This window comes from Bos javanicus, chromosome 22, assembly GCF_032452875.1.
Source record: "Bos javanicus breed banteng chromosome 22, ARS-OSU_banteng_1.0, whole genome shotgun sequence".
Taxonomy (NCBI): Eukaryota; Metazoa; Chordata; class Mammalia; order Artiodactyla; family Bovidae; genus Bos; species Bos javanicus.
In genome coordinates, this window is record NC_083889.1 from 12,678,936 (window position 1) to 12,699,798 (window position 20,863).

The following is a 20,863-nucleotide window of genomic DNA, read 5'->3' on the forward strand; positions in this document are numbered from 1 at the left end:
TCATCTCATTTTCTCTAAAAGTGGGGTAAAACTGAAATTCGCCTTTATGAAATCTGACTCTTAAGAGTGAAGGCCCCTGGGGTCTGCATATCCCAGGCTCCAAGAATTTTTTTCCTCTCCCACTGTCTCCCACAAGTATTGAGGTTCAGGCAGGAAGTGGGTAGTGAGCTTCAGCTGACTTTGGAAACACTGCCCAGTGCCCACCCCACCTTTTTTTTTTTTTTTTTTTGTATTAAAAAAATTTGATTTGTTCTTAACTGCCCCAGAGTTAAAGCAAATTATTTTGGGGCGGGGCTTTGTGGGAGTGAACAGTCATCTGACAGCTAGAGATAAGGCCTAGTAAGGCAGGAGGCAAAAAGAACTGAAGCCAAGCTTTCAAGCTGCATTATACTGTTTCCAAGAGTATATTATGAAACAGCTCAATCAATCAAGTAAATAGTACACTGCCCCTCACTCAACATCATTCAAATGGAGCAATCATCAGAGTTTACTCACTGCTGCTTGTCTCTCCCCTCTCCCCACTACTTCCTTTATTCTGCAATGAAGCTTTTAAAAGCAGATCCCAGGCATCATACCATTTCACCCTTCCATATTTCAATATGCATCTCTAAAATTCAAGGACATTTTTCTTCAGTAAGTACCATGTTATTACCCCACCAGAAAAACAGTTTTTTTGCTTATCGTTCGGTACCCAGCCCATATTCACAGTTCTCTGATGGTCTCCAAAATGATTGTTTACAGTTGGTTTAATTGAGTCACGACTCAGGTCCTGAGATTCTTTCACCAACTGTTTGAAAGGGTAAGTAATTTTGAGGCAGACCATGGTTTAAATGAGTCATCATTTCCTGAGAGCCCTATCAAGTCAGGGAACAGGAGTAGGAGGAAGAGGGTGATTGCAAAGCTGCGAAGTGCTCCCCAAGGCAGTGCTCCTTTCACACCCCTCAGGCTGAACAGTGCATTTCCGACATCTTACTGCCTTCAAATTACTAGTTTTTTGTCACCAGGTCCTCTAAAAAAACTCGCTTTGTCACCAAGTCCCCTAAAAAAGCTGGCTCGATTCCATAATCTGTAGGTGTTTTTTCAGTTTCCAAGTTTTCCCCTGCTCCTTGGGGACTGGCTTAGGTAGCTGATAGACGCTCTAAGATCGGTGGTTCTCAAACTTGGCTGCAGGTTGGAATCACCTGGGAAGCTTTAAAAACCACTAGTACCTGGGTCGGCCACCCAGAGGGTCTAGTGTAATCAGGTTAGGTTGTGGCCTGGGCGTGAGTAATGTCAAAAGTCCCCCTAGCGATTCTAACGTGCTGCCAAGGCAGAGAACCATGTAGGAGCCTTGCCGGGCGGGCACCACTCAGCCTTCCCAACCCAGGCTACAAGGGTTAAACCGTGGACGAACTCTTGTGGGCGGAGCGGGGCGTGGCTCCGGGTCGGGGGTGGGGCCTGGGCCAGCGCGGGGAAGGCGGGAGCTTCCAGGCCGCCCTGGTCAGGCTCGCTGGGCGAGCGGAAACGCCTCCAGTTTTCAAAACAAAGAGGAGAAGCGGGAGGCGTGTGTGGCGCGCGGGGTTCAGATAGGTCTCTTCTGCCCGGGCGCTTCAGCATCGCTGGGGGACAATGGAGGGGAGCCTGGGAAGCGGCCGGCGCTCGGGGTCAGACGGTCAGCCGGCGCCTCCGAAGATCTCGCCGACCACAGAGGAGCTGCAGAGCCGCTTGCAGGAGACCCTGGACTTGCTTTCCTCGCAGGAGCTGCGCAGCTTCCGCGACCACCTTAAGAAAGTGGAGCCGCCCGTGAGCCAGGTGAAGCTGGAGCTGGAGGGCCACAGCCCGTCGGGGCTGGCCAAGCTTCTTGCCAAGCACTACTACCCGGCGGCCGTCGCCAAGCGCGTCCTTGTCCAGGTGCTGGAGCTGCTACCCCGCGCAGACCTGCTGCCGCGCTGGCAGAGCGCCCCCACCGACTGCCCTGGTGAGTGCGCGGGGATTCCCGGAGGAGGGGGTGCTCGGGACCGCGGGGTTTGGCCCCCGCCGCCCGGGGATTCCTGGATTGGGGCAGGGGCGGGGGTGGGGTGGGTACTGAACTAGGGAGGGGGAGACTGGCGAGGGGAGGACCCCCTAGGTGAGGGCCGGGTTTGGCCCCGGAGCCCAGGTGAGCGGCGGGGGACAGAGTATCAGTGATGGGCGTTGGGGGAGGCGGAGCAAGAAGGACGAGGGCCTCGAGGGACGGAGAGAACCAGCGGCGGAGGGTGGGAGCCCGGGAGTCAGCGGGAAGAAGAGAGAGAGTTCCCAGGCACGGAATCCAAGTGACCAGTCCAAAGCAGCCATCAGGGTTTACCATTCTGGGACGGGCTGAGAAATCCAGATTGACTCAGCAGGACTGAGGTGCATTTTTGAACAGTTACCTCCGGGTGGTTATGATGGAGAAGGTTTTTAGATGATGCAGTGAGAAACTCAGTGTTTGAATATACCGTTAGAACATTTGCCATAAATCTGGGAAGATGTGGTTTAGGAGCAGGAAACGTACCAAGCTGGGGGAGGTTAGGGTTTCCCCTGGTAAATTTAACAACTGTATGTGTGTATAATATATGAGGCAGTTTGTGTATACTTATGTAGAGAGATGAAAGAGAGAGTGAGAAAGAGAAGGAGAAAGAGAAAGTAGCACTTAGATTGGACGTGTTGAGGTACACACCAAAGTATACTATGGCTGGGGTCTGTTCTCCCGTGCTTATGATCTGATTGAGTTCCAAGTATGTTGCTTTGCTGACATTTGAATTTGTAATGGGTGACCACCGAAAACCACCACAAAACATGGCCTGTGGGTAGAATACTGGCCCCGGGAAGCCTTTGATTCTCCTTTGACTGCATCTGCACAGCTCTTATACTGTCTCTCCATGCTTAGTTATCATGCTTTAGACTGTGAATCTCTTGCACTTGGTAAAGTGGGTGGTTTTTTTTTTTTGGTTTTTCAGAACCAACCAAACTACACAGTATCATGACTGCACACTGTAGATACCTCCAAAATATTTGAATGCTGTTTGTTTAATTAAAACATCAAATGGGGTCTTTAACTTCGTCTCTTTATCAGAGCCTTGGTCTCCTTTTCTGGAGGTTCATGTTCAGTAATGCTCATTGGTCCTTATCCTTTTCATCTCTGGCCTGCCTCTCCCTGCCTCTGAACCTGACTGAGGACTAAAGGAGTTCTGTTAAGTTTCTGTTCTCATGAGTTTGGGAGAGGGTTTTCATGATCCTGGAAACCTGTTCTGAAACGAGATTGAAGCCTGCTGGGCCCCAAAACAAAAGAGGCGACTGTTTTTCTTGAGAGTTGCTTTCTGTTAACAGGAACCACTACAGATCATAATTAAAAAGAGAAAAGTGAAAAAAAAAAATGCTCTTTTCTGTTTTGTCTTTCCACGAAAATTCATTCAGTGATTCCACGAAAGAGTCTAAAGAGAAGCTATGACTGTGTGGATGGTGAATTGGTAAGTATCTGGACTTTTATTCTAATGCTGCATGTTAGCTGGCTTCCCTGCCGGCTCAAGTGGTAAAGAATCCGTCTGCAATGCAGAAGATGCAAGAGACGTGGGTTAGATCCTTGAGTGGGGAAGATCCCCAGGAGTACGAAATGGCAACCCACTCCAGTATTCTTGCCTGGAGAATCCCCATGGACAGCGGAGTCTGACAGGCTACAGTTCATGGGGTTGCAGAGTTGGACACGACTGAGCAACTTAGTGCACGCACACACTTAATCAGTTCAGATAGTATTTAGACACCATTTGAAGGTTTTTGTGCTGCTTTTGTTGGGCTGAAAATGAACATCTGTGGTTGTCTCAAGTGGTCACATCTTTCTGCTTTCTGTTATAAATAGAAAAAGCAAAATATTCGCCAGTTAAAACCACTTTGCATGCATGAACCAAATTAGGTAAGTATGGTTAGTATCTCCATTTTACAGATCAGGGCACCGCAGGTTGTTTGGCCTTGTGCAACTACATAAATTGCTGGCTTCTGACTCTTTTCTGTTTGTTTTATTATGAACATTTAAAACATAAGCTAAAGTAGAAGAGAAAAATGAATCCCCAAACTCCAGCCCCGCCTTCCTAGAGCCCTACTTCAACAATTAGTCATGTAGCCAATCTTGTTTCATCTGCTCCCTCGACCCTGTTATTTTAAAGCAACCCTCTCCCACACTTGGATATCTTATCACTTTCATACATACAATACCTGAGTATGTATTTAGCAAGCCTAGAAACAAATGCCCTCGTCTCGGTAGAGATGCAGTTAGCCTACAGATGTCCTTGGCTGCTTCCAGTGCCTTGTACAGTTGGCTTGCTTGAGTTAGGCTCTGATTCAAACAAATACATTTGAAGGCCTGTCTTTTAACACTCTTTATTTACAATACCTTTCCTTTAACCTCTTCTCTTGTTTGTTGACGAAGCCAGGTTATTTGTCCTGTAGAATACCCCACCTTCTGGATTTCCATAACTGCGTTTTCTTTACACCGTGTAGTTATGTCATTTACCATTTGCCACTTTCCTTAAACGTAGTTATGGCTATGTATAGGATTTAGAAATGAGATTGGCCTGTTGGTCCAAGTTTGACAGAGGTATTTGAAAGAATTATAAAGGAAGTCATGACGAGAGAGGTAGTCAGTGTTAAACTCGTTTCACATATAAGGCACATTTGGATTCAGTTTGGTTTTAACATTGTTTCTTGGCTTTCCTTGCAAACAGTACCGTTACGACCTAAGTGGCAGGCGGAAGGCCTTCCTCATGTGTGTGAAGAAGAACAGGCTAGGAGCTCACCAGGATGTCCAACTGATGAAGGATTGGCTTAAGGAGTGCAAGTTCGAACCGACGTTGTGCATCGATCCTGACAAAATGGTACCAAGTTAAAAACAAAAGTGAAAATTTGTAGCTTGGGACTTTCCTGGTGGTCCATTGGTTAAGACTCTGTGCTTCCACTGCAGGGAGCTCGGGTTCGATCCCTGGTCAGTAACTAAGATCCCACATGTCCTGTGACATGGCAAAAAAAGAAAAGGAAAATTTGTAGCTTGGATATTATAATCTTCTTTTCTTCTTTAAAAAAATTGAGTTTTATTACCTGGTTAGAACCAGGGCCTGCTGGGTGATGGACCTGAATGTCCTGATGAAATCTAACCGAGCTTCCCTTATGGATGTAGGAGCTTTTGTCGTGTTCCGTTCAGTTCAGTTGCTCAGTCATGTCCGACTCTTTGCGACCCCATGGACTGCAGCATGCCAGACTTCCTTGTCCATCACCAACTCCTGGAGCTTGCTCAAACTCATGTCCATTGAGTTGGTGATGCCATCCAACCATCTCATCCTCTGTCATCCTCTTCTCCTCTTGCCTTCAATCTTTCCCAGCATCAGGGTCTTTTCCAATGAGTCAGTTCTTTGCATCAGGTGGCCAAAGTATTGGAGTTTCAGCTTCAGCATCAGTTCTTCCAATGAATATTCAAGATTGATTTCCTTTAGGATTGACTGGTTTGATCTCCTTGCCGTCCAAGGGACTTACAAGAGTCTTCTCCAACACCACAGTTCAAAAGCATCAATTCTTCCCCGCTCAGCTTTCTTTATAGTCCAACTCTCACATCCATACATGGCAACTGGAAAAAACATAGCTTTGACTAGATGGACTTTTGTTGGCAAAGTAAATGTCTCTACTTTTTAATATGCTATCTAGGTTGGTCATAACTTTCATTCCAAGGATCTAGTGTCTTTTAATTTCATGGCTGTAGTCACCATCCACAGTGATTTTGGAATCCAAGAAAATAAAGTCTGTCACTGTTTCCATTGTTTCCCCATCTATTTGCCATGAAGTGATGGGACCGGATGCCATGATCTCCATTTTTTGAATGTTGAGTTTTAAGCCAGCTTTTTCATTCTCCTTTTTCACTTTCATCGAGAGGCTCTTTAGTTTTTCTTCACTTTCTGCCATAAGGTGGTGTCATCTGCATATCAGAAGTTATTGATATTTCTCCTGGCAATCTTGATTACAGCTTGTGCTTCATCTAGCCTGGCATTTCACATGATGTACTCTGCATATAAGTTAAATAAGCAGGATGACAATATACAGCCTTGATGTACTCCTTTCCCAATTTGGAACCAGTCTGCTGTTCCATGTGTGGTTCAAACTGTTGCTTCTTGACATGCATACAGATTTCTCAGGAGGCATGTAAGGTGGTCTGGTAGTCCCATCTCTTTAAGAATTTTTCCACAATTTGTTGTGATCCGCAGAGTCAAAGGCTTTGGCATAGTCAATAAAGCAGATGTTTTTCTGGAATTCTCTTGCTTTTTTGATGATCCAACAGATGTTGGCAATTTGATTTCTGGTTCCTCTGCCTTTTCTAAATCCAGCTTGAATGTCTGGAAGTTTTCAGTTCACATACTGTTGAAGCCTGGCTTGGAGTATTTTGAGCATTACTTTGCTATCCTGTGAGATGAGTGCAATTGTGCAGTATTTTGAACATTTTTTGGCATTGCCTCTCTTTGGGATTAGAATGAAAACTGACCTTTTCCAGTTGTGGCCACTGCTGTATTTTCAAAATTTGCTCTCATGTTGAGTGCAGCACTTTCACAGCATCATCTTTTAGGATTTGGAATAGCTCAACTGGAATTCCATCACCTCTACTAGCTTTGTTCGTAGTGATGCTTCTTAAGGCCCAGTTGACTTCACATTCCAGGAGGTCTGGCTCTAGTTGAGTGATCACACCATCGTGATTATCTGGGTCGTGAAGATCTTTTTTGTACAGTTCTTCTGTGTATTCTTGCCACCTCCTCTTAATATCTTCTGCTTCTGTTAGGTCCATACCGTTTCTGTCCTTTATTGTGCCCATCTTTGCATGAAATATTCCCTTAGTGTCTCTAATTTTCTTGAAGAGCTCTCTAGTCTTTCCCATTCTGTTGTTTCCGTGTTTCTTTGTATTGATCACTGAGGAAGGCTTTCTTATCTCTCCTTGCTTTTCTTTGGAAGTCTGCATTGAGCAGGTATGGAGAGGGATTACTGAGAGCCCTGGGCAAAACTGCATTGTGATTTAACTAGATGACAGAGAAGAAGATGAAGGGGAAGGGCGGTGGTGGATGGGTGGGAGCTTCGTTGTGACCTCTCTGCCTGCAGCTGAGTCCAGGTCTAGCCCTGCCCATGCTTTGGATTAGTAACAGAGGAGAGTCCTTCATAGACCCCAGGAGTCATTGCTAGTGAATATGAAGGAACAGCATAGCAGGAGGACCAGGAAAACAGCACAGGCCAACAGAGGTGGAGTCCTGTCTCTTACCAGTTGTTAGTCTAATCCTCAACTGGGGGTGACTTTGTCCCCCCTGGGGGCTACTTCTGACACTGTCTGGAGACATTTTTGGGCTTCCCAGGTAGCACAGCAGTAAAGAACCCACCTGCCAATGCAGGAGACACAAGAGACGCGGGTTCGATCCCTGGGTTGGAAAGATCCCCAGGAAAAGGAAATGGCAACCCACTCCAGTATTCTCGGCTAGAGAGTCCCACTGACAGAGGAGCCTGGCGGACCACAGTCCACGGGATCACAGAGTCGGACATGACTCAGCGTGCACTCATGCCAGTGCACAGAGACGTTTTTGTTTTTCATCGTTGGAGGGTACTGTTGGCATTAGTGTAGATGCCAAGGTAGAACCGAGGGTGTGGCTGAACATATGAGGATGCACAGGACAGCCCCCAAGGCAAAGAGTTCCTGACACAAAATGTCCATAGCGGGGTAATTGTCTAGAAATTCTGCCTGAAATTAATGGACGGCTTTCTTCTCTCTAATTTATTATGTAGGGCTGGGGTGAGGATGAAATGAACTGCTTTATGTTAAAGTTCTCAGGATAATAGCTGGCCTATAGTAAGTACTCGATAAATTTAGATTTTGTTTCAAAGTTAAAAGCAGACTCCTTCATGTTTTCCATGGATTGTACCAGAATTTCTTCTGTTATGTGATTTTTTTTTAAATCCATCTTTTCCATTCAGGTGACAGATAATTGCCAATGTTTTTCTGGTTTATTCTCCCAAAGGTCCAGAAGTAACTTCTTTCTCTACATCCTGTCAACATTTATTTGTAAATAATTAGCAATCTTACTGGTAAAATTATTTCACTTTCATTTTCTTGACTGTAGTAGCATGGTTGAACATCTTTTGGTCATTATTTTCCCTTCTGTGAATTACCTGTTTATATCCTTTGCCCTTTTTTCTTACTGGATTTTCTTTTCTTATTCTGTAGTTCTTTTTCCTGAATTTTAGACAAAATAGACTGCAGATATTTTTCTCCTGCCTTGTTACTTGCCTTTTGACTTTTTGTTGCCTCAAGTCATATGGAAGTTTTTACTATAAACTCGTCAGTCTTTCTTTTTGTCAGCTTCTTGGTTTTTCTGTCTTGATTAAACCCCATGATTTCCCAGCTTAAAATTTATTATTTATTTTTGGCCGCCCTGGGTCTTCGTTGCTGTGCAGGCTTTCTCTAGTTGCAGTGAGCGGGGCTACTTTTGGTTGCAGGGCGTGGACTTCTCACTGCTGTGACTTCTCTTGTTGCAGAGCACAGGCTCTAGGGCATGCGGGTTTCAGTGCGGGGGCTCCTGGGCTCTGGAGCACAGGCTCAGTAGTTGTGGCAGATGGGTATAGTTGCTCCTTGGCATGTGGGTTCCCAGATCAGGTGTCAGACCCTGATCTTTTGCATTGGCAGGCGTATTCTTTACCACTGAACCAAGAGGGAAGCCCCCCAGTTAAACATTTTTTAAATTATTTTTCTATAATATCTTTATAGTTAAGGTTAGCCTTCTGCTCACTGAAACAGTGAGGTGGGAGGTCTAACTTTATTTCCAAGCCAGTTCTCATTTGTTGGTGATACATCCTTTCCCCACATACATGAAATTCCATTCTTGTCATATATTAAATCCCTATATGTGTATTTGGATTGATTTCTGGATTCTAAAATATGTATTCATATATTTGTTTATACTTATGCTGGTGATGGAGGAGCCAGGTAGGCTGCAGTCCATGGAGTTGCAAAGAGTCGGACACGACTGAGCGACTTCACTTTCACTTTTCATTTTCATGCACTGGAAAAGGAAATGGCAACCCACTCCAGTGTTCTTGCCTGGAGAACCCCAGGGATGGCGGAGCCTGGTGGGCTGCTGTCTATGGGGTCGCACAGAGTTGGACAAGACAAGCAACTTAGCAGCAGCAGCAACATGCTGCTATATCCATGTTTTGTTCACCCTGATTTTATAGTGCTTTTGGACAGCTGAGATGATCTACCTCCCGTTCATTGTGTTTTTTTGTTTGTTTTTATTTGTTTGCCTTTGTTTTTTACTTCTGAATGTTCTTTGCTATTCTTCAGTACCTTGCTATTCCTGAGCATCTGTTTTCTGTGACCTTGAGAACCATCCAGTTTCACAGAAATCCCTTGAGGTTTTAACTCATATGACATTGACTAGAGATTAATTTGGAGTTAATTGACAAATTAATAGTATTGAGTCATCTCGATCAGAAACTTCAGGCTGTCATATTTTATGTTGCCTCTTCACTGAAGATTTTTTAAATAATTTTATTCACTTAGATAATGTTCATTTCTTGTTAGGTTTATTCCTAGGTAATGTTTTACTTTTGTTACGACCTTCAAAGGATCCCTTTTCCATTATCCAGTTTAAATGTTTTATTCCTGGGTAATTAGGGAACTCTAGATCTTTGTAACAAGACCAGGAGCTGACTGTGGCTCAGATCATGAACTCCTTATTACCAAATTCAGACTTAAATTGAAGAAAGTAGGGAAAACCACTAGACCATTCAGGTATGACCTAAATCAAATCCCTTATGATTATACAGTGGAAGTGAGAAATAGATTTAAGGGACTAGATCTGATAGATAGAGTGCCTGATGAACTATGGAATGAGGTTTGTGACATTGTACAGGAGACAGGGATCAAGACCATCCCCAAGGAAAAGAAATGCAAAAAAGCAAAATGGCTGTCTGGGGAGGCCTTACAAATAGCGGTGAAAAGAAGAGAAGTGAAAAGCAAAGGAGAAAAGGAAAGATATAAGCATCTGAATGCAGAGTTCCAAAGAATAGCAAGAAGAGATAAAAAAGCCTTCTTCAGCGATCAATGCAAAGAAATAGAGGAAAACAACAGAATGGGAAAGACTAGAGATCTCTTCAAGAAAATTAGAGATACCAAGGGAACATTTCATGCAAAGATGGGCTCAATAAAGGACAGAAATGGTATGGACCTAACAGAAGCAGAAGATATCAAGAAGAGGTGGCAAGAATACACAGAAGAACTGTACAAAAAAGATCTTCACGACCCAGATAATCACGATGGTGTGATCACTGACGTAGAGCCAGACATCCTGGAATGTGAAGTCAAGTGGGCCTTAGAAAACATCACTACAAACAAAGCTAGTGGAGATGATGGAATTCCAGTTGAGCTATTTCGAATCCTGAAAGATGATGCTGTCAAAGTGCTGCACTCAATATGCCAGCAAATTTGGAAAACTCAGCAGTGGCCACAGGACTGGAAAAGGTCAGTTTTCATTCCAATCCCAAAGAAAGGCAATGCCAAAGAATGCTCAAACTACTGCACAATTGCGCTCATCTCACATGCTAGTAAAGTAATGCTCAAAATTCTCCAAGCCAGGCTTCAGCAATATGTGAACCGTGAACTTCCTGATATTCAAGCTGGTTTTAGAAAAGGCAGAAGAACCAGAGATCAAATTGCCAACATCCGCTGGATCATGGAAAAAGCAAGAGAGTTCCAGAAAAACATCTATTTCTGCTTTATTGACTATGCCAAAGCCTTTGACTGTGTGGATCACAATAAACTGTGGAAAATTCTGAAAGAGATGGGAATACCAGACCACCTGACCTGCCTCTTGAGAAATCTGTATGCAGGTCAGGAAGCAACAGTTAGAACTCGTCATGGAACAACAGACTGGTTCCAAATAGCAAAAGGAGTGAGTCAAGGCTGTATATTGTCACCCTGCTTATTTAACTTATATGCAGAGTACATCATGAGAAGTGCTGGGCTGGATGAAGCACAAGCTGGAATCAACATTGCCGGGAGAAATATCAATAACCTCAGATATGCAGATGACACCACCCTTATGGCAGAAAGTGAAGAGGAACTCAAAAGCCTCTTGATGAAAGTGAAAGTGGAGAGTGAAAAAGTTGGCTTAAAGCTCAACATTCAGGAAACGAAGTTCATGGCATCCGGTCCCATCACTTCCTGGGAAATAGATGGGGAAATAGTGGAAACAGTGTCAGACTTTATTTTTTGGGGCTCCAAAATCACTGCAGATGGTGACTGCAGCCATGAAATTAAAAGACGCTTACTCCTTGGAAGGAAAGTTATGTCCAACCTCGATAGCATATTCAAAAGCAGAGACATTACTTTGCCAACAAAGGTTCGTCTAGTCAAGGCTATGGTTTTTCCTGTGGTCATGTATGGATGTGAGAGTTGGACTGTGAAGAAGGCTGAGTGCTGAAGAATTGATGCTTTTGAACTGTGGTGTTGGAGAAGACTCTTGAGAGTCCCTTGGACTGCAAGGAGATCCAACCAGTCCATTCTAAAGGAGATCAGCCCTGGGTGTTCTTTGGAAGGAATGATGCTGAAGCTGAAACTCCAATACTTTGGCCACCTCATTCGAAGAGTTGACTCAATGGAAAAGACTCTGATGCTGGGGTGGGATTGGGGGCAGGAGGAGAAGGAGACGACAGAGAATGAGATGGCTGGATGGCATCACTGACTCAATGGACGTGAGTCTGAGTGAACTCCGGGAGTTGGTGATGGACAGGGAGGCCTGGTGTGCTGCGATTCATGGGGTCGCAAAGAGTCAGACACGACTGAGCGACTGAACTGAACCAAGGTCTTTGTAAATTAAGTTTGTATCTGGTCAACTTGCAGATCTCTACTTTTAGTAGGTTTTAATTGAATATATTTCTAGAAAGTCATATTATTTGTAAGTAATGAGTCTTTGGCACCCCACTCCAGTACTCTTGCCTGGAAAATCCCATGGATGGAGGAGCCTGGAAGCCTGCAATCCATGGGGTCGCTGAGGGTCCGACACGGCTGAGCGATCTCACTTTCACTTTTCAGTTTCATGCATTGGAGAAGGAAATGGCAACACACTCCAGTGTTCTTGCCTGGAGAATCCCAGGGACAGGGGAGCCTGGTGGGCTGCCGTCTATGGGGTCGCACAGGGTCGGACACGACTGAAGTGACTTAGCAGCAATGAGTCTTTGTTTCCAGTATTTATACCTCATTTAACTTTTGCTGTACTGTATTGAAATGGCCAGGATCTTTGTTACAACATGGTGAGAGCAGCCATTCCTCTCTTGCTTGTCTTTATAGGGGCATTGATTCTGCTGATGCCTCTTGATAGATTCTGGCAAGTGGATATGATTGGGTAGACTCCTCCATTCCTTGCCATTTCTAGCTTACTGAGGGTATTAATTTTATAAAATAATTTTTATATTAAAATAAGTTAAACACATGTACACCCATGGCTGTTTCATGTCAATGTATGACAGAAACCACTACAATATTGTAAAGTAATTAGCCTCCAATTAAAATAAATTAATTAATTAAAAATAAATCAATAAAATAAGTTAATAATGCAGCATTTAAATACATTAATTCTTTGGGGAACTGTAGTTTTCTTATGTTTTGTGGTAGAGAATCAGAAGCACCATAATTTTGTCAAACAAGAACCACCATTGGTAAAAGAATAAATCATACGAAGTCTGATAGCAACCAAAAGGGAAGTGATAAGTCATACTGACACTACAAGAGATGTAGGTATTTTCATATTTGTCATCTCATTGATTCACTTTGTGAAGAAGCCATCTCTGGGATTTCTGTTTTTTTCTACTTCTTTTTTAATATGTTATCTGTATTATATATTATACATATATAATATATATGTATATACAGTTCTTTTTTAATATGTTATCTTATTTTACAGGACTTACTTGGAAAAATAACATCATTTCGTGATGAACTAAATGAAATTAAAGATGACATTGGCTGTTGCCTTGTTACTCTTATGTCCCATGGAGAAGAAGGTTTTATCAAAATGAAAGACGGTGAAAAAGTCAGCCTGGAAGACATTTTTGAAATGTTTAACAATAAAAATTGTCCAGCACTTCAAGAGAAACCAAAAATCTTTATAATCCAGGCCTGCAGAGGAGGTAAGTGGAGATGTCTTTGTATCATTCTCTTTCCAGAAAATTCTCATGTTGATGATTGAGGAAAGAAAAGTAAGTTTTAAAAAATTATTTTTTAATAATTATATTAAATAATATACCTGAAGATACCTCAGACCCTTAGCTGATGTATCTTACATTATATAGCATAGTAGGGACTTTGAGCTGGGAGAAAGGGATGGAGTGACAGCTTACCTGGTTAGAATGGTTAATTTAGTCTGAGGAAGGTCTGCTGCTGCTGCTGCTGCTAAGTCGCTTCAGTCATGTCCAACTCTGTGCGACCCCATAGACGGCAGCCTACCAGGCTCCTCCATCCATGGGATTTGAGGAGGGTCTAAGCCATTAAAATCATTAGGTGTATCTTAGAGCCTCAAATTCTAGGGGAGAGGTGGACAATTTTCTGGGGGATGTCCCATCATTCATGTGATTCTAGTTGGCTTGTGGGACTAATTTCTGATTTATGTAACTTTGGTTTTAATTATTTCTCTTGTGGAGATACAAGCTTCTTGTGACTTTTATTAAAAGTTATTCATGTCAATGGTATATTATTGTAGTTTGTATTTTCATTCCTCAAAAAACAGAGAGAAGAGACAGTGGTGTTGAAACAGATGATGAACCCATGGACTTGGATGATGGATCAGAGAAGAAGAGGCTGCCTACATTCAGTGATTATTTCATTGTATATCCCACCCAAGCAGGTAGGATAGTGAGGCTTGAAGATAGACATTCATCCAGAGGGTTTAGGTTATTCCTACTGATTTTTGAAAATCCTTTTTTTTTTTTTTTTTGCCTCTCTGTGAGGCTTGTGGGATCTTAGTTCCTCGACCCTGGATTGAACCTGGGCCCTTGGCAATGGAAGTGCAGAGTCTTAACCACAGGATCACCAGGGCCTTCCCAGAAATCTTTCTGAAAAAAATTATCTGTGCTTTATAGATTGATGTGCATGGGAGAAAGAGCAAGCACCATTGTGGTGTCCTAAGTTGAGAAGTCATGCAGTGCCCAACAGGGACACACAGCCTGGTAGTAACTGGTTATTTAAGAATGAGGGACCTCCCTGGTGGTCCAGTGGTTAGGACTCCGTGCCCTCACTGCTGAGGGCACAGGTTCAATCCCTGGTTTGGGGACTAAGATCCCACAAGCCCAGTGGCATGATCAAAAATAAAAAAAAATAAATAAGAATATTTTTCTTTCTATTTGTATGGCCTTTTTTTGGACCATCTGTTCACGTGCCTTTTGGCCATTCACACATCTCCTGTTGCCCTGTATTGCACTGGGTTGTTTTCTTATTAAGTTACGTATATTCTGAATACTAGTCCTTTCTCTGGTACAAGTTACAAATATTCTCTCCCACTTTGTGACTGGCTTTTCCTTTTCTTAAAGATGTCTTTCAAAAAGCAAAAGTTTTATAAGCATTCAGTGGTGATTCAGTAGTAGAATTCTTGCCTGCTGCAAAGCAAGCGTTTTATGTTTTTACTCCAGTTTATTGACTTTTTTCTTTTATGGCGTATGCCTTTTGTAAGAAACCTTTGCATATCCTGATGTTGCAAACATGTCCTGTGTTTTTTTGTGTTCCAACCCAGGTTTACTATGAGAGGGTGCCATTTTCACAGTCCTTCCACACTATACAGACATATTTTGTGTTTTTCAATCGAATAATAAGCATAATTTCAGTAGTCAAACCCTTGAATACCCCCAAATAAATTCCATATGGATATATTTAGGGTTAGCTTAAAATGCTAGAGCAAAAGTCAGCAATAAAAAGGTAGAAAGGGGATGTGTACATGCATGCCAAGTCACTCAGTGTGTCCAGCTCTTTTCGACTCGTGGACTGGAGCCCGCCATGCTCCTCTGTCCATGGGATTCTCCAGGCAAGAACACTGGAGTGGGTTGCCACGCCCTCCTCCAGGGGATCTTCCCTGCCCAGGGACTGAACCTGCGTCTCTTACGTCTCTTGCTTTGGCAGGCATTCTTTACCACCAGCGCCACCTAGGAAGCCCAGAAAGGGGATAAGGAAAGCAAATATGACAAAAACTGATAACTCTGATCTGAGGGATGATTATTCGGGGGGCCATTCAACTTTCCCTCCCACTTTAGTGTATATTTGAAAACTTCGAAGCTAGATAAAAAATGCGTATTTAAAAGTTTCCCCTTGAGAGGTTGTGTGCAATTGGTCACACAAGTCTTCTGTCTCTGCTTAGTCACTCAGTTGTGTCCAACTCTTTGCGACCCCATGGACTTTAGCCCAACAGACTCCTCTGTCCATGGGGATTCTCCATCTTAATGCTTCCTTGGTGGCTCATATGGGGAAGAATCCACTGGCAATGACGGAGACCTGGGTTTGATCCCTGGGTTGGGAAGAACCCCTGGAGGAGGGCATGGCAACCCACTCCAGTATTCTTGCCTGGAAAATCCCCATGGACAGAAGAGCCTTGGCGATCTACAGTCCATGGGGTCATAAAGAATCAGACACAACTGAGCGACTAAGCACACACATATATTCTTTTTTAGATTCTTTTCCATAATGCTGGTGTTTCTGTATTATCAGTTCAAAGCCATTTTCTAGGTTTTAACTATGGAGCAAAGAGCAAGTTTGCTACAAGTAGAGGGGGAAATGGATGAAGTGGTTCTTTTTTTTTTTCCTTTATAGATCATGTCGCTTTACGGGATCCCCGCACTGGCTCTGTGATGATCAAGGAGATGACTGAAGTCTTTAAGCAGTATGGGAATAAGTGGCACCTCGCTGACTTCTTTACCATAGTGAGTAGATTCCAGGTGAACACGCGCTCCATCCAGTCTAAAGCTAATGCGCTTGATGAAAACATCTTCATGAGAAGATTGCCTTCAGCCGTGAAAGCATGAGGGGGGTTCAGGAGTGGCCTGTAACCAGTGGGCTGGTGAGTTTAGAGGGCTGTGGCAGAAGTCACGGCTGAGCCAGGCGCCAATGGAGAACGGACAGTGACACTTCATTCAGTGGAACACGAGTGAGTTGGTTATTAGCAAGCTTGGAAGTTCTGCCTGCACTATGGTCCTGCCAGCCTGATTTATCTCCCCCAGGAAGAGGGGAGAACCGGAGGGCTTCTTTGAGGACCAACACTATCTTACATTTGTCTGCCCAGCTTGTAGCCAATACTGAACGTTCAGTGAATGAATGAGGGGCCGGGAATTATAGCAGATTTATATACACACTGTAGTTTGGAGGAGGGCCTGATGATAGTGGTTTACCATATCAGGATCAAAGAGTTATTTTCTTCTTAATCTGGGCGTTTTATCTCTGAAGAGAGCTAACTAGAAAAGGTTATAAATGAGCACAGTAACAGCAGTACTCGCACCTTCTGAACAGCTCACTCTGTGCCAGTTACTGTTCCTTGCAATTGACAGATATTAATACATTAAGTTTTTCAACAGCCCTCTGGCAGGTGCTTTGATTCCCATCCCCTGTTACAAATGCAGAGCTAGGAAAGTGGCAGCCTGGGCTTTCTAGTCCAGACAAAGTGCTTTTAGAGCTCGTGCCTTAATCACAATCACGCAGTATTACTCCTTAGGAGCTTCCCAGGTGGCCCAGTGGTAAAGAATCCACCTGCCAATGCAGGAGACGCAGGAGAAGAAGGTTCGATCCCTGGGTCAGGAAGATCCCCTGGAGAAGGAAATGGCAACCCATTCCAGTATTCTTCTCTGGGAAATTCCAGGGACAGAAGCCTGGAGGGGTACAGTCCTCAGGGTCGCAAAGAGTCAGACACAACTTAGTTACTAAACGAACTTACTTCTTACCTCCCAAGGTACGGTAACAATTTTTATTTCTTTAAAAAAATATAATGTTAATGCTTTGCATATGATGCTTCAGAGCTTTCAAAATTCTTTTTCACCTCATTTTGAGGTAAGCTTTTGGCGAGGGGGGAGTGTTAAAGGGAAGAAATACGATTTTGATAGTCATTCCAACCATATTCCCAAATCTCTTGTATTATTCAATTTCTCTCTTTAATAAAATAGTTTCTTGTCAGTGTTTCAAGAATATAATCATAAAGACAGATTTAACCTAGGTAGAAATTCATTTTAGTTAGGCTAACTGAAAAATTATTTTGCCAAATGGTGTTCATTAAGTCTTTTTTGAACAGCATTCATTTTTTAATTGAAAGCTTATTTTTTTAATTGAATGAAAGATTCTTTAAATTCTATAGTGCTTTACAATTTTCAAATGTTTCACACACGTCTTCATTTCTATAACTCTTCATTTCACATACGTCTTCAATTCCAGAACTCTTTTTGACCCCTAGCCCTATCTTGCCCCTCCCCACTTTCCTGTCCCCACTGGTAACCTCTAGTTTATTCTCTACAGCTGTGAGCCTGCTTCTGGCCACTCAGCATGCAGGCCCTTAGTTCCCCTTCTAGGGACTGAACCCATGTCCTCTGTAGTGGAAGCACAGAGTCTTACCCACTGGACTGCCAGGGAAGTCCCTCTTTTTTTTTTTTTTTAATTCACCAGTTTGTTGTATTTTTCAGATTTCACTTAAAAGTGGTGATATACAGTATTTATCTTTCTCTGATTTATTTCACTTAGCATAATACCCTCCAAGTTTATTCATGTTGCTGCAAAAGGCAAAGTTTCACTTTTTAATGGCTGAGTAGTGTTTCTGTCTCTGTGTGTGTGTGTATGCATGTGTGCGCGTGTGTATATACCTCATCTTCTTTATCCATTCATCTGATGATAGACATTTAGGTTGCTTCCATACCTTGGCAATTGTAAATAATGTTGCTATGAACATTGGGGTGCATGTATCTTTTCAAATTAGTGTTTTTGCTTTTATCAGATATATACCCAGAAGTGGAATTGCTGGGTCATATGGTATGAACACTTTTCATTTTTAAAGTCCTTGCTGAGTAGACACTGGCAAGAAAGTCCAAAAATGAATGTGATGTGACCTTTGCGTTAAAGGCCCTTACAGCTTCATGAGGCAGCCGATGTAGGCGAGCCTACAACCAGCCCTGGAATTCATAGAGCTATTGAATGCTTTGGACATCACATAACCCAATCCTTTCAGGGTACCATAAGTTACCAAGGCTCAGAGACGGTTGCCTGATGTTACCAGGGGCAGGTTGAGACTTGAACCCAGGTCTGTGCACACTTGGGCTTCCTGGGTGGCACTAGTGATAAAGAACCCACCTGCCAGTGCAGAGGACGTGAGAGGCAAGTGTTCAAACCTTGGGGCAGGAAGATCCCCTGGAGAAGGGCCTGGCCACCCATTCCGGTATTCTTGCCTGGAGAATCCCATGGACAGAGGAGCCTGGCGGGCTACAGCCCATGGAGCTGCAAAGTGTGGGACACGACTGAAGCGACCGAGCACGCTGTGCACACTTCAGTGCTCTTTCCAGCCACAGCGCTGCCTTCGCTGGGATGTGGGTGACCTTTGCTTTTCCTGATGCAGTCAGAGTTCTGCTCTCACCTTCGGTGGGCTTTACTAAGAGGCTTTTGAGGGCTTTACAGTTCATTTGGACAATTTGTTCTTTTATCTTACAGGTGAATAACAGAGTGGTGCACCGTGACTTTAATCTGTGTAACAAACCAGTGAAAGTATCGCTGGTAATGGAGTCGACTTTAACAAAATTTGTATACTTTTGACACAAGGATGATTCAAAAAACAAAGACTGCTTTGCAACACAGTTTGTGAAGAGCTATGAGCATTTGTAGCATTGCACTAATGGTTACCATTTTGCATTATTCTTGTCACTGATGTTTCTTCAGTTTTGTATATATATACATAATTTTTCTAAGATTTAAGTCTGCTTACTTGATACTTGTAAGTCTTTTTTTTCTTTTTTTTAAGATCACTGTTTTCTGAAAAAACACTTTCCTGAATTGTTATCAAAACATGGACGTCCAGCTCCATTTATGTACTGGTTTTATCCTGCGTTTTTCTTGCTGATTACCCTGCCCTCTGCACCCCTCATTTGGTGCTGGCTTTAAGGCTTATTTTCTTGGTTTAGTCGAGGATTGCTGGGTGTGGTCTTGTCCTCTGTTGTGCCTTATCTCCCCAGACTTGTCTGTAGCCAGTCTGATCTCTTGGATCCGTAAGCCATTCTCGGGTCTTAACCTGGATCACTCTGGGCCTTGATGCCTTTGTGTGTTTGCTTTGCACCTGCTTCCCACCTTCCTCCTTGCACCTCTGAGCTGCTGTCTTCTCCACTTGGAACCCTCTATTCCACCCCACACAGGTAAGTCCTTGCCATCCTTTAGAATTTGGTTCAAGCATCACTTACACAGGGAGGCTTTCCATAGCCCCCTGCTAGGTCAGCCTCTTCTAAGTTCTCAGAGACTCTCTGCTCCTCTTCTGTAGCATTGAAATGACTCTATAGTGCCTGTTTTCTCTCCCTCTCCAGTTTAGTCATGAGCTCCAAGAGGCAGAGGTTGTGTGTCTCACTCATGGCTGTGTCCTAGCTTCCGTCCGCACCTTAGGACACAGAGAGGCCATGCAGTGAACGTTGTAGTGAGTGACTGATCCCTGTGTTTTAATTATTTTACCCATTCCACAGATCGGGCCTCTTGCATATCTAGCCAGCTGCCATTCATCCCCACATACATGCATGTCTCATGGCTGCTTCTACTCAACAAGTTGGGAGTTAACCTGAGTTTCCCCGAAATCCTCTCATAAAAGCCATCCCATTGTTCATAATCCTTTGACTCCCCACTGCCTGCAGGATATACCCCCCAAGTTCCCTAGGAGAATATTGCAAGTCTTTCTCCATCAGGCTCAATCTACACTACTCATGTCCTGCCTGTTTGTCCTGGTAATTCGCCCTCCCTTAATAATCCTGTCTCACAGAACCGGGCTTGTGGCTTAGTGGATGGATGAACTCTCCTGGATATGTCATTGTATCGGAGTTCAGTCTCCCCTTTCGGTCTGCAATGCCCTTCCGTTCTGTGTGCTTCCCTTCTACTGTGTATTCTTCAGGGAGCAACTTGGGTCCCATCCCACAATAAAGAAAACTGTATACAGACTAATGATTTTAGAGTAACAAGCTGTGGACTGAGCATGAATTTTTGTATTCAAACTTTTGTTGTAACTCTGGACTGCTTCTGGACCTCGGTTTCCTCATCTGTATGAAAGGAGGTTTGGCTCAGCAGACCCTGAGAACTCAACCCCCTGGACTTCAGTGAACTTGGACCGCTTCATGAACTTGCTCCTGAACACCCTGCAGGTGGGACTGTTGCTGAACCTAAGGGTTCAAGCTGGCAGTTGCATAAGACTGTTGGGCCTATGTGAGGATGCAGGTGGTTAGTGAGAATGCTCTGAAGATTGACAGCCAAATGAACTGAAGCAATCTGGAATCTCCAGGCCTATCTGCATTTCAGAGATCATTGTGTCCATTTTAGGTAATGTGATTTCTAAAGTATAAATATATGTGATTTAATTTTTAAGCATTTGTGTTCTGATACTTGATATGTAGCTTTGGTTTTGTATAGAACATTAACATGTCTCTGGTTCATAAAACATGACCATCCGGTGAGCGTTCTCTATTCACTTGGGTTTTGCAAGACTTCTAGGCACAGAGGCTTGTTTCAGGGAGGCAGCATCAGCTGAAATATCAACAGCTGTTATTTCCTGGGAGAGGTTAGGTTGTTCAGAATCAGCATGTAAGCATGTAGTGAAGCTGGGATTTCAAT

General features: G+C 43.5%; 1 protein-coding gene across 2 annotated transcripts; it reads left to right on the plus strand.

Moving 5' to 3' along the window:
• Positions 1–245: 245 nt before the first annotated feature.
• Positions 246–20,695, plus strand: LOC133235080 (caspase-14-like). Of its 2 annotated transcripts, XM_061396012.1 has the most exons (7): positions 246–1,957; positions 3,415–3,467; positions 4,716–4,865; positions 12,966–13,191; positions 13,788–13,904; positions 15,854–15,963; positions 18,719–20,695. In XM_061396012.1, exons 1-7 carry the CDS (start codon positions 1,609–1,611, stop codon positions 18,818–18,820), a joined length of 1,107 nt encoding a protein of 368 aa, XP_061251996.1. In that variant the 5' UTR covers positions 246–1,608; the 3' UTR covers positions 18,821–20,695. The 2 variants fall into 2 exon arrangements, with proteins under 2 accessions (XP_061251996.1, XP_061251997.1); XM_061396013.1 differs by lacking the exon at positions 4,716–4,865.
• Positions 20,696–20,863: the final 168 nt, after the last annotated feature.